Genomic DNA, 19,770 nt, shown 5'->3' with positions numbered 1-19,770 from the left:
AGAGAGCCAGAGAACATAATGAATGTTAGTTAAAACTTGTTGAGGAGAGGAACCTTATATCAACCAATCCAAGTTAAGGAAATACTTGAACGTTTTGCTGTCTAAGGAACACTGCAACAATCATTAGGCATTTGTTAAGGACTCTTGGAGCTGCTGACAGACCAACCGGAAGAACTCTATTGGAATTGTTGATTTCCTAGGTCAAAAATGCAGATATTTCCTATGTGAGGTGAACTGCAATATGGAAATGTGTTTTCTGGAGATTGAGGGCTGCAAACCAATCTTGTGGATCTAGAGAGAATAACTGAGGCTAAAATCACCATTCTGAATTTGTTTTATGAACAATTGTGTTGATTTCTTAGATACGAAATAGCCCTCCAACCTCCCTTCTTTCTGGATTTAGAAAGAAATGAGAAAAACCCTTTCACCTGAATTGTGAAGAAACCTCTTTATGCCTCAGAGACAAGAGGGACAGGACTTCTTGCTGTAACATCCCCTTATGAGGGGACTCCGTGGAAAGGGATGAGGAAGGTAGTGGGAGTAGAGATAGTCTTGAACTGCATACTATACCCACTTCAGATAGCCTTGAGAACTTCATGGTCTATTCAAATTTTGTTCCAGGCTTCCCCAAAATGAACTACTATTCAGTTTCCAAAAAGGAAGAGGTGAAGGGAAATACCCACAATAATTGGTTCAGAACAGGTCTCGAGAGGACCATCAAACCTGTTTATTGGTACACAACCATCACAAAGAGATGGAAGCAGAAAAGGCAGATGAAAGTCTCTTATGAAAACACTGTTCCTTTCTTGAATCATCTGTAGGTCTTTGGTATGGGTAAAAAAAAAGACAGAGGGTTGTTTTGCTTCAGCTTGTCAGTATTGTTTTCTTTTTGATTGCATGAGACAGATACTCAGCAATCTTAAAGTTTAAGAAGGGAAGTATGTATGGTGTCTTCTGATTTTGAGCTAAAAAGCTCCATTCTTTCAAATGGCAAGTTCTCTAATATTCTATATTTCATGAATGGTTTTCCAGATGGTCAAAGCCAAGGTGAAGGTCTTATCATTACAGTAGTCACCACCAAAGATGCTGCAGGATCAGATACATCTATAGGTGACTTAAAGGGGTGTCCTTGAGATTAATTGTCCCTCATTAAGACTGCAGCTCATCTCAACTCTTATGGCACTTTATCAAGAAATTCAGAGCTCCCTATGCCAGCAGAGGAGTCCTATTTTGAAAAGGACTTGATAATTTGAGACTTATTTGTAAGCTGGCTGAATAACTGTCTGCCTACAAAGTGAAATAATTGTGGCTCCTTTGTTTTATAGGGGTAGATTTATAACTTTGTTGCTTAGTTCCCTCTTGGGCCACTGCAACAAAGAATCCAGCTCCATTTAAAAATATTCAAAGCCCTAGGCGATTACCTAGTATCTCATCTTTTCGGATGTTGCATGAAAGGCAGGGGCATGCTATAACAGCTGAGCAGGCTCTAGGAAGCTCTCATTAACTGTCACTGCCTGTTTGTCAGGTAATGAGGTGCATAATATGTCCAATAAATGGTGAGATTTCTCACTTGCAACTTCTAGTGGATTTCTAGTGTTTCAGCTGGTGTTCTTAGAAGCTCCTGAAGGTTTATAATCACCAGGGGGTGTTGATGGAGCTACAGCTTCATAAGGTGAAGATGACCGTGATGAAGTAGGAAATACAAATTAATCACACCAATACTCCTCAGATAAATGGAGCTGCTGCTGTAACAAAATAGGTATAAAGCTGATCTTCTTCCTGTGCCCTAGCAAAGTGGTTCTCAACCAGGATTCCCGGGCCCCTCAGGGGGGCCGTGAGCAGGTTTCAGGGGGTCCGCCAAGCAGGGCCAGTGTTAGACTTGCTGAGGCCCAGGGCAGAAAAAGAAGTCCCACTGCATGGGAGTGAAGCGTAGGGCCCTGAGCCCTGTCACCTGGGGCTGAAGCAGAAGCCTGAGAAACTTAGCTTCATGGTGCCCAGGGCAACGGCTCTGCTTGCTACCCCTTAACGCCAGCCATGGCTTTTAGATGCAGAAAACCAGTTATTGTGGCGCAGGTGGGCCATGTAGTTTTTATAGCATGTTTGGGGGGGCCTCAAAGAAAAAGGTTGAGAACCCCTGCTCTAGCAAACTTTAGTGCAGAAGGGGACCCTGGCCTAAACTGTGTAGATAGAATCCCAAAAGAGTGGTGTTAAGGACCCTAATAAGTTCAACATGGCCATAAGTGTGGCCTCTAAACAGGATGTTTTCCTAAACTGAAGAAGTTTTCAGAGAGGAACCAGTATGCTTTTATGGATTTATTAAAAGAATAAGCAAATAAATATGAAGTTAAGCAAATATCACTAAATTTACTTCTAATTTCCCTAAACTAATAAAAAACATAATACATGATGACATTAAAGTTACAACTGAAATTCGACCAATGGTTAATTTCTCTGGCTCATCAATTACTACAGTGAGCAATTACATCAATTTATAAGGTTCACACAAGAATTATTTCAATACTTCACAGGAAAGTTAAGGAAGAATGCCTTTCTTTTAATCTAATCAATTGAGCTAAGAGTCTAGTCTACTAAAAGCAGCAGCTGAAACTCTTGCCTTTGCTTTAAAGAAGTATAACAGAATTATTTCTTCATACCTTCCCATTTTGAAGTTCCATCTTAAGTTTGTCTGAACATACAACCTATGACAGACCCTATTTACTTAGCTTATTCCCCCTACCACAATACTGCAGTGTCTGCATCTCTCTGATCATTTCTGTGTCTGTGAGAAAGTATCCTAAAATCAGGCACTTGGCAGCTTTGGAATAGTATGCTTTTAAAGAAAAATAGCTTCTCACTAATTAGTTAACTGACCTGGGAGTGGAACCTTGGAGAATTCAGTAGCCTTCTTCTCTAACTCATGTGATAGATCTCAGTTGAGACCTACTGTAGTTCTGATGTTGCAAATAACTTGAACTCACTTTGCATGCAGCGAGGCGATTAGTCTCTTTTCTTTTAGCTGTACATAGACTCCAGGCATGGCTAAGCTGATGGCTAGAGTCTCTCTTCTTCTTGAGTTGGCCAATCCAGTGAATAGAGCAGGATACAACGTCAGGTATCATTTTTGGTGTGGGAGACCCTCTTCTCCTTCTGCATGGAGTCTTTTGCAGAGTTCAGGGTCCTCTTGCCCTGCCTCAGGAATCACCTTTGTCCAGTTACAGATTCCAGCATGCTGGCAAAACTCATTATGGACCAATAATTGGGATCTCAATATGAAGTTATAGTAGAAGACTCCAGACCGAGGTAGACTTTTTCTTGTAAAATCAGTTGATTACCACGAACATATGTCCTCTTCAGGACATGTGAAAAGGAGTTGGCAACAGACTTCCATCTAATGGAATAAAGCTAATTCTCACTTTGCTAAATACAAAGGTCCATCATCAATACCCTCTTTCACACATTTCCACTCACTTCTTCTGACAATAAGCATGACAAGGGAAAAGAAAGACTTGGAGGAAGGCCAACCTCATAGTGAGTGCATGAGGAACTCCAGTGCCCTTTCACCTAGGAATGCTAAAGCAGCTTTGATTTATTAATAATAAACTTCATTTAGCATTTGACCAAATAAAAGTTATCCAGGCTCAAACTACACTTTGGGACATATTCCCTACAATGTGCTTAGAGTGAAAGATAATAAAGCACAAGGCTTTAATGCTTTCGCAATCAGAAAGCTTTCAGATATGTATGGAGCGTGAAATGGTTAGGCTAAGACTACTCAGAACAACATTTTATTGTTCCATAACACCCTTTTTACACTCTGTTTCAGGGTAAGATATGATAAGTGAGATATAAGTTCAGATCTATTCTTGTGGACTAGCCAGCGTTCAAACTACCGAGGGAGCTTATAGAGGCTGGAAGCCCACATACACAGCTAGAACTAGCTCCACAATGGTCTGGAACTGAAGATAAAGCAGCAAAACAGATTGAAAGCAACCTAAATTAATACTAGTAATGGAGTTAGCTTTCCAAAATTATAAAAAAAAATTACCAGCACACCATTAAAATTTCACCAGCTTGGTTATGCATTCCAACGCTCCTGGGCACACCAACATTTCACAACTATTTTTCCAAGCTATCAAACCATACTAATTCACTCACTATTCAGCCCCACACAACTCCTACTTATCTTCCTACTCAGTCACCATTCATCCACCTGACTCACACAGCTCTACATTAGCTCCAAATCAATTCTCCCTACCATTACCAAATTCACCACTTCTCATTTTGCTTCTAGACCCAACTAATTCAATCTCTTCTGTTCTCTATTTATCAATTCTCGTCTTCCTTTCTGTCCCCCAGTGCCCACCACATATTCAGTTCCCAGCCACACTGAATTATCTACATTCAGCAGTACACCTTCAAATGTACAGCAGCTATCTCAGTACTTCTCCTGGAGGAGGCACCCAATGCTTTTCATGACTTCACACTTCTCTTGGCTGCTTCACCTTGAGCAGTACTTCCCCACTCTCCAGAGAGAGATCAGGTATTTATTCCATTCCCTTACTTGCTTACAGAGGAGGGAAGCTAAACTTGGCCCTTTGCTGAAGGAGAATAAAGAACAGGTATATTCTGTTCAACTACCTAAGCCAAGGGAGAGGAACGCTGGAGTCAGGCAGGAAGAAACAGCTGGGACTGGCCTTAGGAGGTGGCTTAGACATGCTTCGGGTCTGACTTTAGCCAGTCAAATGTTAACAGTCATATCCCAAAGAAAAGGCCGATCTAAGAAATATACAAGACAAGGCAAGAAAGGCTTCCTAAATACACCCAGGGCACTACTTGCAAATGTGAGGACAGTTGCTACTAGTCACCACTTCTAGAAGGAACCAGGGATGGCTAGGGCCATGAGTCCTGATAATCAAGTGTTTGAACATGCAGCTCTATGTGAAAACTTGTGTAACACAAAAGGAATGCTCTCCAGATTTTTTTCCAAGTTTGACACACACGTGTGAAGCAATGAAAGGGCAATTCTGGTCAGAGAACTGGAAAGCCTCATTTCTTGCTGTTCTGCTGGCCAAAAAAAGAGAAGGCACTACCCCATTCATCCTATACAGCGACAACTGGGGCACAGAACCTTACTTAAAGTATGGACAAGAGGTGTGTGTGTTCTTTTTAAGACATTGCTGTGATGAAAATTCCTCTTCGGATAGGCAAAACTAAAAAGTCTAATATAGACTAAATGACATTCACTTGGTCACCAACTCTGGGAGGTGGGAAACACCACACACAAAATAAACAGTCAAGTAATATTCAGCATGGGGTTTTGTTTCATTTGTAGATTTTTATACTAAAACGGATTGAAATAATCTAGTGCAGGGATTGGCAGCCCGCATCCAACCCCCCAGATTTTATTTGGCATCCCCATAGGCAGCTGGTGAAAATATTTAAGGGGGAGGGGAGGTGGTGTGCAGGTGCACAGTCATAGGGGGGCCAATTAGAATCTGTAACCACCCAAATCTGAGCACCAGGGATAGTATTTAAAGTGACATGGGTAGCAGATGGTACAGAGTTGATCAGATCTCAAGGACTGGGAGCAGGAGCCCGTGTGCTGGGTTGCAATGTCACTGGCTCCACCTCACACCACCCAGCTCCGATTACTGACTTCCCCCAATAGCTCCCACAGCTGATTGTGGTTGTAGTTCTATTTTGAGCAAGACGACAACGAACAAAGCATGAATTTACAGTAGCCCTGTAAATATGTAAAAAATAAAATAGTAAGCAATATGTGATAGCTTGCACCTGTGGCTAGCACATAGTGCAGCACGTGAACTGCTCATGATCTAGACAAGGATCAGCTACAAAAATTAGCAGAATAATCATAAAGTGTGTGATACAATGTATTAACCAATAGTAATAAGTGTATATATAAGCTGATTCATGATTACATATGCTGGAAGTGTGGTATAACTTGTACCTCCCCCTACACTTGAGCCCGATCAACTCAAGTGTAGTTTGATTGCATGCACTTAAAGAACCCTCAGCGACAAGTTTGGAGTCAAGCTGAGTTCTTGGGAATCAAGTGATTAAGGTCTCAGGCTACTCAGTGAAGAAGTTCTCAGAAACCACCCCAACAGTGGCCAGTCCCCAACCCCTACATATCTAAGGGTATGTTGAGGCATACCTCTGCCAACAGTGAGGTACAGAAGCATTAACTTTCAGAGTTCCCAGGGGAACTCAATTCCCGCTCTGCCCCACCCCTGTCCCCACTCCACCTCTTCTTCCAAACCCCCACCCCACCTCTTCCTGCCCTTGCTCCTCCCCCAACTTCCTCCAGAGCCTCCTGCCACTGAATAGCTAATCACCAGAGCGAAGAAGGTGCGGAGGGGGAGGGAGAGGAGCTGATCAGCAGCCCTAGCGCACCCATGGAGTTGGCACCTGCGGTGAGATAGAAACCAGAACTGGGTGACTTAACAGCAGAGCCCTTTCCCTGCTGGCATGCTGTGGGGTGCGGGGGCTGCAGCCTAACTAAATATGAATAGCACTACAACCTGGCACACAGGGTCCTGTTGCTCCCATTCCCTGCCTCCACTCCGCTCTCCCATGGACATAGGCTCCATTATGCATCAGGCCCGCTACTGACACAGGCTCTGGCTCCATCCTATGCCACTTAGCTCTGGTTACTTCCTCCCCATTAGTGCAGGAGTGTCCTGCCCCTCCCCAGTGCTGGAAGGAGGAGGTCTGGTCAGAACATGACTGGTTCTCAGCTCCCAAACAATCAGCCAGTGCAGAGGCAACAACTGGAGCTGGATGGTGTGTGGAGTCAGAGCCTATACTGATGGGGATGCAGAGTGGTGTAAGGCAGCAACAGCTTTATTAACACCTGTAACTTTCAGAAGACTGGCTCAAATCAACAACAAAAAAATTCTATATGGCCCACCAAAGGAGGCTAGTAGATTCTGTAGTCATCTACCACCTTAAAAGATGTCAGTCCTTGATCTGTTATGCCTTCTACATGAAACATGCCATATAGTTTCGCCCAGTGATTCCTGTATCAAGTCCAAGTCTGGCTGAACTAGAACATATCTTTTAAAGAGGATTTCCAATCTTGATTTAAACACTTTACATGAGGGAGAAACCACTACTTCCATTGGTAAGTTACAATGGTTAATTATCCTCATTGCAAAAAACGTACTTGATTTACAGTTTGAATTTGTCTAGCTTCAGCTTCCAGCAATTTATTCTTCAAAACAAAGGCATAACATCTGTCAATCAGAAATCTTCTCCCTGTGTACACACTTATAAACTATGAACACATCAGTTCTTAACCTCTCTCTTTAATAAACTAAATAAATGTCTTAAGTTTCTTACCGTAAGGAAGGTTTGCTGAACCATTTCCCATTTTTCAATGCCTCCAGTTAGGCACCGCAAAATAATAAATGTAAAAAAATATCAACTTTAATTAAGGTTGGTATGATAAGTTGACATACATAACTAGATGAAGAATGGGGTAAGTAACACTTGGGTTGTATTAAGGCTCCTTGAATTTGAAAACAGTAAGACGGAAAAAGGATACTGATCTGTTTGTGGTCTTCGGAAGTTCTCTGGTAGATTAGCTTCATAGAGTATCCTTGCTTTCGTATTTCCCATATCCTGCATGCACTAAAGAAAGAAGAATTATTATTGTTTTGTACATTGCTAATTTGGGTCTTGGAAACACATTTCCATTGTTATTCTGACCATGTAAGCAAGAGGATTAAAAACTTTTGTGCACTACATTTTAAGAACTGGAGGTTAAATCTTCTAATCACATCCATTTGTTTCATATATATTCTCTACACTCCTTTGAATGTAATATTCTGTTTTTACCACTTGTCTATTCAAGTGTTATAGTCTATACCAGAGGTGGGCCACATCCGGCCGGCGGGACTGTCCTACCCAGCCCCTGAGCTCCTGCCTGGGGAAGCTAGCCCCCAAGCCCCTCCCCCGCTGTTCCCTCTCCCTCGCAGCCTCAGCGCACAGCCAGTGCTCTGACCCGCCACTCCTGCTGGGCAGCGCAGGTGGCATGGCTGGCTCTGGCTAGGCGGTGGGGCTGCAAGCTCCTGCCGCTCTGAGTGGCATGGTAAGTGGGCAGGTAGCAGGGGGTGGGGGGAGAGGGTTGGGTAAGGGGCAGCGGGTTCCAGGGGCAGTCAGGGAACAGGGGAGGTTGGACAGGCGTAGGAGCCCGGGGGGCCTGTCAGGGGTGTGGATAGGGGTCAGGGCAGTCAGGGGACAGGCAGCAGGGGCGCTTGGATAGGGGGTAAGGTCCTGGGGCAGCCGTTAGGGTCAGGGGACAAAGAGGAGGGGGGGTTGGATGGGTCAAGGGACGGGAAGTGGGAGGTGGCAGATAGGGGGCGGGTGCCAGGCTGTTTGGGGAGGCACAGCCTTCCCTACCGGGCCCTCCATACACTTTCGCAACCCTGATGTGGCCCTCTGGCCAAAAAGTTTGCCCACCACTGGTCAACAAACAAACCAACACAACCCTATTTTGCATGTTTTCTGCAAAAGAAAGATAGATAATACAAAAAGCATTTTAAAAAGACCATATGAATGGGAATTATAAGATGTTTCCTGTGGAATTTGCTACTCTGGGTTCATAGAATATCAGGGTTGGAAGGGACCTCAGGAGGTCATCTAGTCCAACCCCCTGCTCAAAGCAGGACCAATCCCCAACTAAATCATCCCAGCCAGGGCTTTGTCAAGCCTGACCTTAAAAATATCTAAGGAAGGAGATTCCACCACCTCCCTAGGTTCACTTAAGACAGCTAAAGTGGACATAGTTTTAAAAAAATAAAATCACTTCTATCTGAAAATTTTTAAACTTAGTATTTCAAAAGTAGCTTCTAAGATTGCAAGTGAAAGATTAAAGAAAAAAGGAGATTACTCATCTGTAACCCAAGTTATTCAAGATGAACTCTACACATTGACACTCAAACTGTACTGGCAACGCACCTCTGATGGTAAAATGAGGGAAAAGCTATAAAAGGACAAGGTGCTCCACCTCGGTTCCTTTCAACCGCCTCCTCAGGACCACATAGGAAGATGTGATTTCTTCCAATTTATTCAGATACCCAGTTTCTCCAACACACACAGAGTCCAGATTGATGGTCAGAGACTTTTGAGATGAAGCTTTTATTAGACATTAATTCAAATAGGAGTATAGTAATACCTTGCAGTCTTAAGCATGCTGTCATGACAAAGAGGCAATTTGTAAATAGCCAAGGGGCAGCAGAAAGGCCAATGGGGACCCTGTACTCTTTTTTTAAAGCCATGAAATGGAGATATTCACAATATGAAGGTATGATCAATGCAAGGAAATATGCATCCTTGAGATCGAGAGCTACAAATCAATCTTGGGTAGACCAGGAAGAAATTACTGACCCAACTGTCACCACAAGGAAACTGAACTTTGATAAACAAACTGAGTTTTCTGAGCTCTAAGATGATCACATCTCACTATCCATCTTTGGGATCAGAAACTACTTTGAGCAAATGCCCTTTTGCTCTGAACTCTTTTGGTACCTCCTTGATAGCCTGAGCTTCCAAAAGAGGTAGAACTTCTGTCTGTAGTAGGTGCTTGTGAGAGGGATCCTTAGGAGGAAGAATGAGGTTGAATAGACTTCCTGCACTTTCTAAAGGATCCACTTCTCTCTGATAATGCTATTCCAGTAATGGAAATAGTAGAAGAGTGAAACTCCCAAAGGTGGACTGGAAGGAGGAAAGTTGGAGAGTTGATTGGGGACTGTAGCTCTCACTCCTCATGTCACACTATCTAAGGCCTGGTACAGAAGAGCATGAAGTAGTGTGCCTGCTCTTGGGATGAGGCTTGTAGCTTTTTCTTGTTTGTTGTTGCTATCAAGGAAGCTGCTATTGCTGCTGCTAAGATAGGAGGACAAAGATGAAGGAGGATTCTGCTGCCTGTGCTTATTGAGACAGGAGCGCCAAACCTCCTTCTTGGAGAATGATAAATACCGACTGATCTGGACAGTAACTTTGTATCCTTCATCTTTGAGGACATGGTTTATTCAGCACAAACTATCTTCTACCCACCCCAGTTTCAGGGAATACACCTTGAGATCTGAGCCATGCACATCTCCTTATGGTATGACAGACACCACCGCCCTGGCAGCAAAGTCTGACATATGGAAAGTGTCTCAATAACTGTGTGGCGACAAATTGTTCTTCTGTAATTAATATCTTTGCTAGATTTCTTTGATCTCCAGCAAGGTTCTTAAGCAGAAAGAGCCATCTTCTTCCAAAGACAGGACTGATAATGAGGTATCACAGCTTGGGAGTTCGATGGCCTGATGCCACGACTGGACGAGGAGAAGATCGTGCTTCCCAAAATATCTAGTTTTCTACCTTCCTTGTCAGAGATGGCACAACATACCCGGATCGGACAGCTACAACCACTGTCAGTGAGGTGGCAGCAGGGTAAGTGTGAAACAGCGAGAACCCTTCAGATGGTAGTTGGTACAGCTTGTCTGCTTTTTTCAAAATGAACACACACTATATTATATATATTTTCATAGTATCTAGGTCATGGTCAGTAGAACCATTCATCCCTAAGAAGAAACGGCAAATCTCATCAGTAATTAGAATCAGGTTTTCTATCATGTCTTGTCAGTGAAATAGAACAGGGGTAGAAATGTAACCTCTCTATACCTATCTGACTCAATACTGGACCCAATCTCACTTCTGATGCAATTGGAAGCAGTGAAACTAGAGATCGAAGGAACCTTAGAACTGAGAAGGGGAAAAGATGTCTCCAATGAACCCATAGTTTTGGTATGGGGAAGGGACAGTTCTGAGGACATCTGAAAATATTCCACAGCTTTTTTTCCCCCCCCGGAGGGGAAACAGGAACAAGGGTGTATGTTGCTCTTTATTTTATCCCCTTGATTACTCCCTTCATGGATTCTTGCAATAAGACTGTCTTCTGGATCTGATGTTCCTTGAGGATCTGAGGCATGTATCTGAGCATGATCGGGGGGGAAGGGTCTCCTGTCTAGCGGTTAATGCCTACAGCAGCAGTCACACCCTCAGGGCAGCAACCTGGCCAAGTGGATACGATGTGAGGGAAGGGGAGAGAAGAACACAGGCACTCCCACTCCATCAGATTCCGACCCAGGGCCCTGGGAGGCTGTTTTGGCTGCTCACCCATCTCCGTCTGATGTCAGCCTCAAGTCAGCTTCCCTGGGTCACTCCACCCTCAGTCCATACCCCATTCGGCCATGGGGAAATGTCACCTTCTGGGCTTCCAGTCTCAGTCGCTGGGTGCTGCGGCTCCTTTGCTCCCCAGCTCAGTGCAGATTCAGCTCTGGTCCTCCCATGAAGCTCCCAGGGATGGTCTTCCTCCCTGACTTGCCACCCCCTGACTGAGCTGCCTGGCTAGCTTTTAAACCCTGCCTCACACCCATGCTGGCCAGGAGGGGGTTAAGAAGAATGAGGAGTCCGGTGGCACCTTAAAGACTAACACATTGCCACCGGACTTCTTGTTGTTTTTTGTGGATACAGGCTAACACGGCTACCCCTCTGATACTTGACACCAGGCAAGGAGGTTAAGGAGCAGCTCTGGGCTAGGGCTCAAGGGCAGAAGGCCCCCTCCTGGCCAGCATGGGCTTTATACACCATCACACAGGGCTACAACTATTAACCACTACACTGGCAGCTGCTTGGCCCTGGAAAAGACTTTTGGAACCGTGAAATTCATTATACTCAGGATACGACTGGCCTCAAGGGATTTATCATGAGCCCCGAACTTTGAATCCTAAACCAAAACCTAGGACTATATCAGATTCCTTGGGGTCAATTCCAAAAAGGACTCCCAATGCTGCTTAACACTACTAACCAAAGCCACACCACACACCACCTGCCCCAGAACTGGGAGAGTCTGATCCAAGTGGGCTTGACAGATAACAGAGGCCAATACTTGTACTGAAACTACCATCTGATGACTTGCGATCCTTCAATACAACAGGTTTTACCAGTCTCCCTGGACTCTATGACTGAACCTTTAGCAGAACCTTAACCTGCCACTGCTTAGTTCCCAAAGAGAATGGGTCAGATGCAGGCCTATCTTTAAATCACAGAAATTGACTGGTCAGCACCAGAGGGTTTGGTCACTAGGGAATGCTGCAGCAGAAGCACTTGGGTCTCGTTTTAACACTTTTTATAGGCTTGGGGAGTAAAGGTGCTACATATTGTGCACCAGGAAAGACAGAATGTCCTTCTCCTATGTATACTACGCACATCATATCGGTGTTGGAGGCACGAAAGACAGCAGGAAAAGACCCTTAAATCCTAGCCACTTTCCTTTTAGATCTGCCACATGATCTGTGAGATTGCACTAAGATGTGGAATCTACAAGAGTCCTTAGTTTAAAAAAAAAAAAGTATTATTTTGAATAATAAAATAAAGGACCAAACTAAGAACTAGCTAAAGGTACTGTTGACTGAAGAAGTGGATATGGTCAGATTTGGAGAAGTTCCAGGCTGTCTTTAACCACAGTTGTAAGGAACTGAGATGGCCAGAGTGCCACGGCCTGTTTTATAGCCTCATCCTCAGACTGTTCAGAAACAGTGAGAGATGGGACAGGGGGGGGCATGAAAGCACTCCAAAGGCATTGCTAGGAAGCGTTCCACCATCAGAAATGCACAGAAGCCACTTGAACTGTCTCTCTCAGTTTCTTTATTTCATATATTTGACTGCAATTCTAATATTCCCTGTATTTTCAGCTCCCAATTTGCCTAAGTTTGTCACACAGCACAATGGGAGAGAAATATTTTAAAAGAATAGGAAAATGTGATTATAAAACTGGAGCTGGCAGTGGGAACTCAGAAGATGTAATTCCTTAAGCTGAACTCCTATTTTGAAGTGGACTGAATTTGAAGATGACTTATTTTAAAAATCAAAGTTTTATAACAGCATGAAATATTCAGGTTTCCTCCCTTCAATTTTTTATTATTAAAAATAGGACAAAAATATGTAAGCACAATATTTTTCCAATAAAATCTAGATTTAGGTGAGGGTGGCACTATAACTATAGGATTTCAAATACACACAAAATAATATGCTAGGAGGTAAGACTCATTTATTTTGAAGTAACATTCTTTCCCATTTCTTTTCAAATGGGCCTAAGTTCTGCATTGCTCTTACTGAAATGTGCTCCACTATAAGGTTTACTCTGCTCACATTGACACAAGAAAGCCACTGTGGTCCTGCTAGGGTCATCCATGCCATCAGGATTGCTTTTGCAGCCAATTTAAACACAGTAACAAAGCTACTACAAAGCAACAGTTTTAATTAAATTTAGCATGCTGTTAATGTCAACGACACAAAATTATATAATTTTAGAAACAAATTTTTAACATCCTGTTATTTCTGCTGTGTTATTATACATACTTCAATACTGCATTAGCACCTAGGAGCATATGTCATACATGAGTACCCCGTTGTGGTACATATTGTACAAACGATATACAATTTTTAAAATATTTTACTGGAACACCCTACAACAAATCCAACTGAATTTCCTCCCAGTCACAGGTACACTGGACCCTCGCTAGAACACGGGGTTCTGGATCCATGTGGGGACCGCATTATGGGGGGGACGCGTTACCATGGTCCCAATTTAAATTGGGATCCATGGCCTGACTGAGCTATATGCGAATCTGCGCTATAGCGATGCGCGCTCTAGCAAGGGTCCGATGTATATGCAAATTATGCTTGCTCTTCTGCCTACATGCTGATAAGGGAACCTGCAGTTTTTTCAAGTATCTTTGAACATTTTATTTCTGCTCCCAACAGGCACACACAAAAGGAGAGCATATTACAGTGTAACCATAAAATAAAAACATGAGCACTGGCAGGTTTAAATTCAAACCCTCTAACCTTGACCCATGTCTTAAAATTTGCTATTTATAGCTTTAAAAAGGATATTCAGACCCAAACTACAATTCATTCTTTATAACAGGTATAACAGACCATCATAATCAATTAACATTTCTTTAAAAAGAACTGTTTACCAGAAGGATGGTACTTTGATATGAAATGCAGAATGTTTGAAGAGAACAGCAACTTCTGGAGTGTTTTGCCAATTTAGGAAATTTTATTAATCACTCAGCTGTAGATAATCTACTGTGGCTCACAATGTTTTAATTGGGACTGGTTCTTTCTCAAATCGGTTTCTGATAATAAATCCCTCTAATAATAAATCAATGAATATTCAGTTGTGGAGCACAAGGTATATATATGGAAGAAATTTAGCTACCATATGCAAGATTGCAACTTGTCAGGTGAGAGTTCTCATATATATTTACTTTAGATATATTAGTTAAATTTTTCTTTGAATAAAGAAATTTTTAAAAAATCCTACTGGTTAGCATAGGCTGAATAAAACAGAAATAAATCTACTCGTGCTATCTTCAAGTTTCAAAATGCTTCTGATAAAAAAGTCACAAATTCAGCAGTACTGTATCAGAAGACACACTAACCATTATCAATATTTGAACTCAACGGTTTATTTCATTTAATCTATATATTTCAAAGGCTCGTTTAGGATTTATCAAAAATTGAGTTTAAATTATTAAAACCTATCTTTAATCATTAAGATTCCTCTGCCTCCCCTTTTCTATTTTGTGAGACTCTGAAGTCCCATACTGACAAAAGAGGGACAACATTGCTCAGTTTCAAATACTCCACCAACTTTTAGATGCTAACATTTAATTCTACAGTCCATGATGTGACTGTCATTTTTGGTATTAAAGAAGTAATAAAATGAGTAAAGTTGCCAACATTTAAAAGTGGATAAACAAGTAAAAAACAAAACCTAGAACTTTACAATATTTTTGGACCTTTACGATTGACAATATACAACAATGTACTATTCTCATTCATTTATAACGTAGCTAAACATCATAAACGAATAATTGAAGTACAAAGAGTTGCATATTATGGAGTTTAAAACAAATACCTCCTCCAATTCCCAAAACTCCTGAACAATATTGATAGACAGATGTTATGCACAATCCAAAGTAGCACTGAATGTCAACATGAAAATGGGACATTTTTAGATTAGCATCACAAACCCACTGCAACAACTGAGGTGAGAGTACTTGTATAGGAACCTTGACAAGATGAATGGGAGGAAAATATTAAATTTTTGTATCAAGGTTGTTTAACTTCATTTAATTGAATTCCAATTTCCTTCCAAATACAGCTTAACGAATCACAAGTTTTAAAAAAAAAAATCTAGTATAGCATTCCTGTTTTTAACAAAAATATAGAAATTAAGAACCAATGAGAATCAACCAGTTTTGGGAAAATAACTCAAAAACTAATGAAAACATGATTAGAATTGATTATTTAAATCAAGGTTCTGGGTTGCTTATTTAAATCATGATTTAAATTGGTGATTTGTAGATCAATCCATCTTGAGTAGCTGCACACAGTTACCCAAGTTTCAAGTAAAGTATCTATACTGAGTTTTCTGTGGGATTGTAAAGAAAAAGAAAAAAACCTCTTGTTATTTTGTTCCCAAGTACCAGGCAAGCATGTATATGGGCCCCTCTCTCAGGGCCTAACAACGTGGCTTTTTATAGCTGTCCTTCCAGTTCAAAAATGTGATTTACAAGAGACCTTTTACCTGTATTTGTTCTGGTGTCCATTGGTCTAAATTGACAGACTTTACCCTTGATATATGAACCCCAAGATTTCGATGTATTCCAGCACATCTGATGCAAATAAAGACACCAGTGTTCCAAGAAGCCCATCTTGGACCTAACACAAAAAAAAAAAAAGTATTAGCTGATAATTTCTTTTAAAAATTCCACATCAGGAGATTTGATTTTCTGCACCATTCTAACACATAGTTAAGAGAAACAGGATTGACAGGTACACACTAAGTAGAGAGATGAGATGTGTCTCTATGTTAGCAATATCTGGTTATCAATCATCCATGGAAAAACTAAGTGGTTTTCTCCACCTCCTCTGTGGCAATTTTACCTACAATTGTCTTTCATTTTATAACTAATTTATGTGAAAAACCTTTTAGACAGCACAAGTCAGGAATTCCATGAAATTTCACAGTAAAAACTTAACTCATTAGCAGTAGCAAGGTCTCACTTGCACCTAAATTAATCTAGCTGGATGTGCATTAGATGCAAGTGTCAGTACAAATCACTAAAAAGATGTTTTTGCAATTTTTACCATATCTGAGTTATTAGTAACAAATGCAGCAGCCAAGCATTCATGAGGCATACAACAACTATCTCGATCAGTGGTTTAGTTTAAAAAACCAAAATACACTGCAAAGATATTAGCATTCCAAGTCAAGTTTTTCAGTTTAAGTTTACGTATGGACACACATCATTCTGCTTCAAGTTGACAGTGGTATTTGGGCTGCTCCTGCTGGGCAAAGATTACTCAAAAGGACATGTAAACTAACCCAGATGAGAACATTGACCAAAACATCCAACAATAAAAATGTTGTAAAATAGAATAATACCCAGAGTAGATGAAAAGACCACCAAATATGCTCTAAATACATAAGTCTATATGTATTGTTTATATTATCAAAATTTAAGGACATTCACATAATAATGACTAAATATACCCAGAATGTAGTTTAGTAATTAAAAGCACTGAAGAACTGATATTTTTGGATAGCAAGATTTTCATCCCACAGAATCAAAAGAAAAAACCTCAGACTTTGATGAGCATCTAGCTTTAGGGCCTAGCAACCTCAGGAATACTTGGGCTGTGGTTGAGGGTCGAGACTGCAGCTCCAGACATAGGTGGCGGATCATATGGAATCAGTTGGTTGACAAAAACCACTCAACTTTGTAGAGTCTATCAGGGCCCTCAAACTCAATTCTTTGAGTTGGGACCAAAGAAGATTTTCTGCTGTTTCGGACGATCTAGACGATTGAGTAAGCATAGCATGAACAGAACATGAGAAAGAACTTCTTTTCTGGATTTTCCCTCAGTAACACTGGACAAACAAGTCAAAATGAGCACTTGCTGGATGCCAGGGGAGGATGGGCCAGCTGGCTAAAACCAGAATCAGAGGGCCTTCGACTCTGGGATCTATGCCCCCTCCGGGTGTAGTCCCACTGCCTTACAGGAAAGCAGACCTGCCCAAAGAAACACTGCAAGCAGTATTGCTGCTGACCACTGAAGTGATGTCTTTGTACAGCTGAAGTATAAACTCCCAAAGAATGCAAACTAGCTCAGGAATTCTTAAAAAGGTTGCACGTCTCAATCTTCTTAGAAACCAAAACCTACCATCAACAGGTAAGTCATCAGTGGTCTGCTGCACATCAGACACAATGCCCTAATTCTGTAGCTATGAAGCCCTCTTCATGGTCACAGCTGATGCCATAATTCTGGCTGAGGCATCTGCCGCATCTAGAGCGGACACAAAGTCTTGGTACCATACAGGCTTCTGCAGTGAATGACAAACTGGTCCCTGGAGGCTTCTGGCAATGTGTCTGCAAACTTAGATGTGGGCATCCAAATAAAATTGTATTTAGAGAGCAATACCGACTAGTCAGTGATGTGCATCTGCAGGAAAGAGGTAGTATAAAGTCCTTCCTCCCCATCAAGTCCATCCTTTTGGGCTCTTTGTCTACCTTCCCTGTTGTGCCCTCTCATTAGCAGCAGTTACCACAAGAGACTTAGGGGCAGAGTGGAAGTAGAAACACTCAAAATCCAGTATGGAAACTAAGTACCTCTTCTCTGCATGCTTCATCATGGGAGGCAACAAAGTGGAAGTATTCCTTTGTAGGCTTCAAGAGAGCCTCATTTATTGGGAGGACTACTGGCCCTTGAGCAGATAGTTGGAGAATATACAGCAGCTTATACATGTTCTCCTGAAGAAATTCAGCCTGGATCCCTAAGAAAGTGGTCATACACCTAAGGAGACCTTGATGTGCCTTAAAGTACATGGGCATTGAGGAGGCCAGCACTGTAGAGCTGTCTGGAGAGAACAAAGAAGCAGTTAGCTACGCCAACAACGGATCCTGTTCTTTAATCACAGGATCCAGTCTGGATTACTGTGGATGCCTAAAGGGCACAGGCTCGGTGGTTGCTTGTAGCGGTGTTAGTTCAGGGAATTGGAGTCACCAATTGCACAGGGATCTCACTCTAGAATGCGTCAGTGAATCGGACGTGAAAGACCAAGAAGCATCCTAAAGATTCCAAGGCGGTACTGGGCAAATAGATTTACCATTGGTGGCCAGCAGGCACCAGGCCAAGCACCTCTGTCCTGACTGCGAGATCGATGCTGATCCGAGGATGGTCTCTGGTGCCTATTAGGTGACAATTAAAAGGTGGACAACCCCAACCTGGATCTCAAGGAATCCCAGAGTTTCTCCAGTGACAAAGGGGGAGCCAGCCCCAACAGGTTGAACAAGTGCTCTGATTCATCCAAAGCCCAACACAGGCTAGGCATCAGTGCCAAAGAGGAATAGGGAATTGACACCTATGGTATTGAGCAAGACACATTCTCATCTGGTCTGGAGGAAGCACCACCACCGAGGCCAAGGATGGTACCAAGCTCGACAATGGGATCTGCTGACCAGGCAATAACTGTGACAAAGAGCACACTACCATCAAGAAGGACTTCGCTGCTGGACCCAGTGTCTGCCTCAGTTCCACCATGGACAGAGCGAGTTGCAGTGCCGACGAACCCAGCACCTCTGCAACATGGCCAGAAGGTGCCAACAGCACAATGAAAGAAGCAGTAGAAACAATGGTACCAGAAAACTCCTGAACTAGCAGAGAATCAGGGACTGAGAAGCAAAGCAGGTCTGAAGCCACCTGATATGCCATCAGCATGGAGACAATCAGTGCTGGAACTGACATCATTGGTATGGGCTCAAAGGACACCTCATAGCCAGAACTGCAGTTGACAGTATGGGCTCTCGCTGATTTTCCAACAGTACTGGGAAGGAGTTAGATGGACCTGCTCCATCCTGAGTGCTGGAGGGAGTATGGTGCCATCAGCACTCCTCTTAAGAAGACTCTCCCTCATCTTCTGAGTCCTCAAGAGACCCTGATTAGTCTTATGGGACCTCTTCCTCAATGCACCAGAGGAGGGAGGATGATGATTATTCTTCTTGAGGGAAGACAGACTCTGAAAATGGAGTGGCATCACTTGCTAGTTCTGAAGGTGACTGATCAGACAAGGGCCTCAGTGCCATAAGTCTCTTGCCACCTGAATCTTCTTTTTGAATGTATTAATAAACTATATTTGTAAATATAAAAGGGTTCCTATATTGTAAGTGTTGCAACTGTGCACATCAGGGTTCCCGACTATATAACAATTTAAATAATAATTACTGGGCCTGATCTTGGGGCAAGAACCTGTCAACCCTCAAAGTGGTAACTGGGAATTCTTAAGTAATCAATATAATTAATACATAATCTAGGATTATGCTACAGCAGTGGGAAGAAACTGAGGGGGCACTCAGGGTGGGCACCACCCTATATAGCCAAGGTAGGGACTAGGGCCACAGGGCAAGAGTGCTGCCAGGCAAAATTCGGTCTTCAATGAGCTGGGTGCATGCACATCTACAAGGAATACCTGGCTGCATCTACTCAAAAGCAAATGCAAGCAGGGCTCCTAGACTAGGGTCTCTCTCGCACGTCATCAGATATCAACTTACATCCCCTGTAACACTTGTGCAACCACTCTGTCTTTAATAGGGTGCAGAAACATAACTAACTAACTTAGTG

General features: G+C 42.4%; 1 protein-coding gene across 2 annotated transcripts in view; it reads right to left on the bottom strand.

The window, feature by feature from the left end:
- The window catches only part of SMAP1 (small ArfGAP 1), a 227,291-nt gene that overhangs the window by 177,788 nt on the left and 29,733 nt on the right, over positions 1-19,770 (bottom strand). For both annotated transcript variants that reach the window (XM_048845987.2, XM_048845988.2), the window contains exons 2-3: positions 15,677-15,810; positions 7,568-7,653 (exon numbers count right to left, since the gene is read on the bottom strand). In XM_048845987.2, the coding sequence (XP_048701944.1) occupies positions 7,568-7,653; positions 15,677-15,810 (220 nt within the window). The remainder of the gene's footprint in view (positions 1-7,567; positions 7,654-15,676; positions 15,811-19,770) is intronic.

The sequence above is a fragment of the Caretta caretta genome, chromosome 3 (genome assembly GCF_965140235.1).
Source record: "Caretta caretta isolate rCarCar2 chromosome 3, rCarCar1.hap1, whole genome shotgun sequence".
Classification (NCBI taxonomy): Eukaryota; Metazoa; Chordata; order Testudines; family Cheloniidae; genus Caretta; species Caretta caretta.
The sequence above is the reverse complement of the archived record's forward strand: the minus strand, read 5'-3'. Positions and strand labels throughout refer to the sequence as shown.